Source organism: Trichechus manatus, unplaced genomic scaffold (assembly GCF_000243295.1).
Source record: "Trichechus manatus latirostris isolate Lorelei unplaced genomic scaffold, TriManLat1.0 scaffold00156, whole genome shotgun sequence".
NCBI classification, from domain to species: domain Eukaryota; kingdom Metazoa; phylum Chordata; class Mammalia; order Sirenia; family Trichechidae; genus Trichechus; species Trichechus manatus.
The window spans coordinates 2601394-2602911 of NW_004444092.1; the positions used below are offsets into that span (position 1 = coordinate 2601394).

The 1518-nt window shown below is 37.9% G+C and overlaps 1 protein-coding gene across 3 annotated transcripts in view; it reads left to right on the forward strand.

The window, feature by feature from the left end:
- ASNS (asparagine synthetase (glutamine-hydrolyzing)) overlaps positions 1–1518 on the forward strand; it is a 22369-nt gene that overhangs the window by 12574 nt on the left and 8277 nt on the right. For all 3 annotated transcript variants that reach the window (XM_023740504.1, XM_023740506.1, XM_023740507.1), the window contains 2 exons: positions 602–787; positions 1062–1163. In XM_023740504.1, coding sequence (XP_023596272.1) covers positions 602–787; positions 1062–1163 — 288 coding nt within the window. The remainder of the gene's footprint in view (positions 1–601; positions 788–1061; positions 1164–1518) is intronic.

Consider the following 1518-nt stretch of genomic DNA (forward strand, 5'->3'; position numbering starts at 1 on the left):
ACTGTGAAGAAATAAATTTCTCTTTGTTAAAGCCATTCACTTGTAGTATTTCTGTTATAGCAGCACTGGATGACTAAGACAGCTCCAGAAAGTCTGGATTCCATGAGAATTTGAAATTCTCACCCGCATTTTTCCCCCTGGCTATTTTGTTAAAGTACCTCAGTGATGACCAAGAAATGGCTGCCAGAGCATCATGACATTATCGTTCATAAATGAGTCTTAATGTTAACTCTTTTATATGTGTTTGCATATTGTAGAAAATAAATTTTCCTGATCAGAAATTCGAGGTAGGGAGAAGAAACTGAACGTTAGAGAATTTCACATTCCTTTAAATTACTAGAAATCAGTGTAATTTTGCTGTATCTCTCAATGCCACTATTACTCTCTAGTAAGTAGATGGTAGGGTTTGAGGTGTTTAATTTTTTTTCCTATTTTGATTATATAACAGACGTGTATTTGTATTAAAATAGAAAATAGGCATTTGGAGGACATTAACTAGGGGTGAAAGTTACTATGAAGTGTTATCCTAATTTGAATAAAGTTATCTTTATGATTGAATAGACTTGACAGCAACTAACAACAGTATCTTTATGATTTGTAGGTCTTGTTAACTTGAGGCACTCCACGACTCCATTTTTAAAAGTGGAGCCTTTTCTTCCGGGACACTACGAAGTTTTGGATTTAAAGCCCAATGGCAAAGTTGCATCTGTGGAAATGGTCAAATATCATCACTGTAGAGATGAACCTCTGCATGCCCTCTATGACAATGTGGAGAAACTATTCCCAGGTAACACAACAAATACCCACCCGCCCATTTCCCTCCCCTATTCCCCAGTGAGGGAAAATTTTCTTCTCACATCATCTGAGTGATTTAAGTTTGAAGACCTACTTCCTATTTAATTTGGAGATGACAAATTGGGATTTGGCGATTCACTGTTGAGTGAGCACCATTGTTGAGCAAATGCCATCATGATAGATGAAGAAGATTGTGTACCTCGTTTCAATAAATAAATCAGCCCAAGTTTGTCTGGGTCTGTTTCATTTACTTTATGTGTTTATAGGTTTTGAGTTAGAAACTGTCAAGAGCAACCTCCGGATCCTTTTTAACAATGCTGTTAAGAAACGTTTGATGACAGACAGAAGGATTGGCTGCCTTTTATCAGGTGAAGTCAGAATTTAAAACCTTACTATATTTAGTGGGTTTGTTTAAATTAAATGATTTGTGACTACCCCTGAGGTTTTGACTAGTAATCTTTCCTTCATATAAGATGAAAAAGCTCGTTTTCTGTTGTTGTTAGGTGCTGTTGAGTCGGTTCTGACTCATGGCCACCCCGTGTACAATACAATGAAACACTGCCTGGTCCTGCGCCATCCTCACAATTGTTTGAGCCCATTGTTGCAGTCACTGTGTCAGTCCGTCTCATTGAGGGCCTTCCTCTTTTTCATTACACTCTACCAAGCATGATGTCCTTTTCTAGGGACTGGCCCCTCCTGATAACATGTCCAAAGTACATGAGA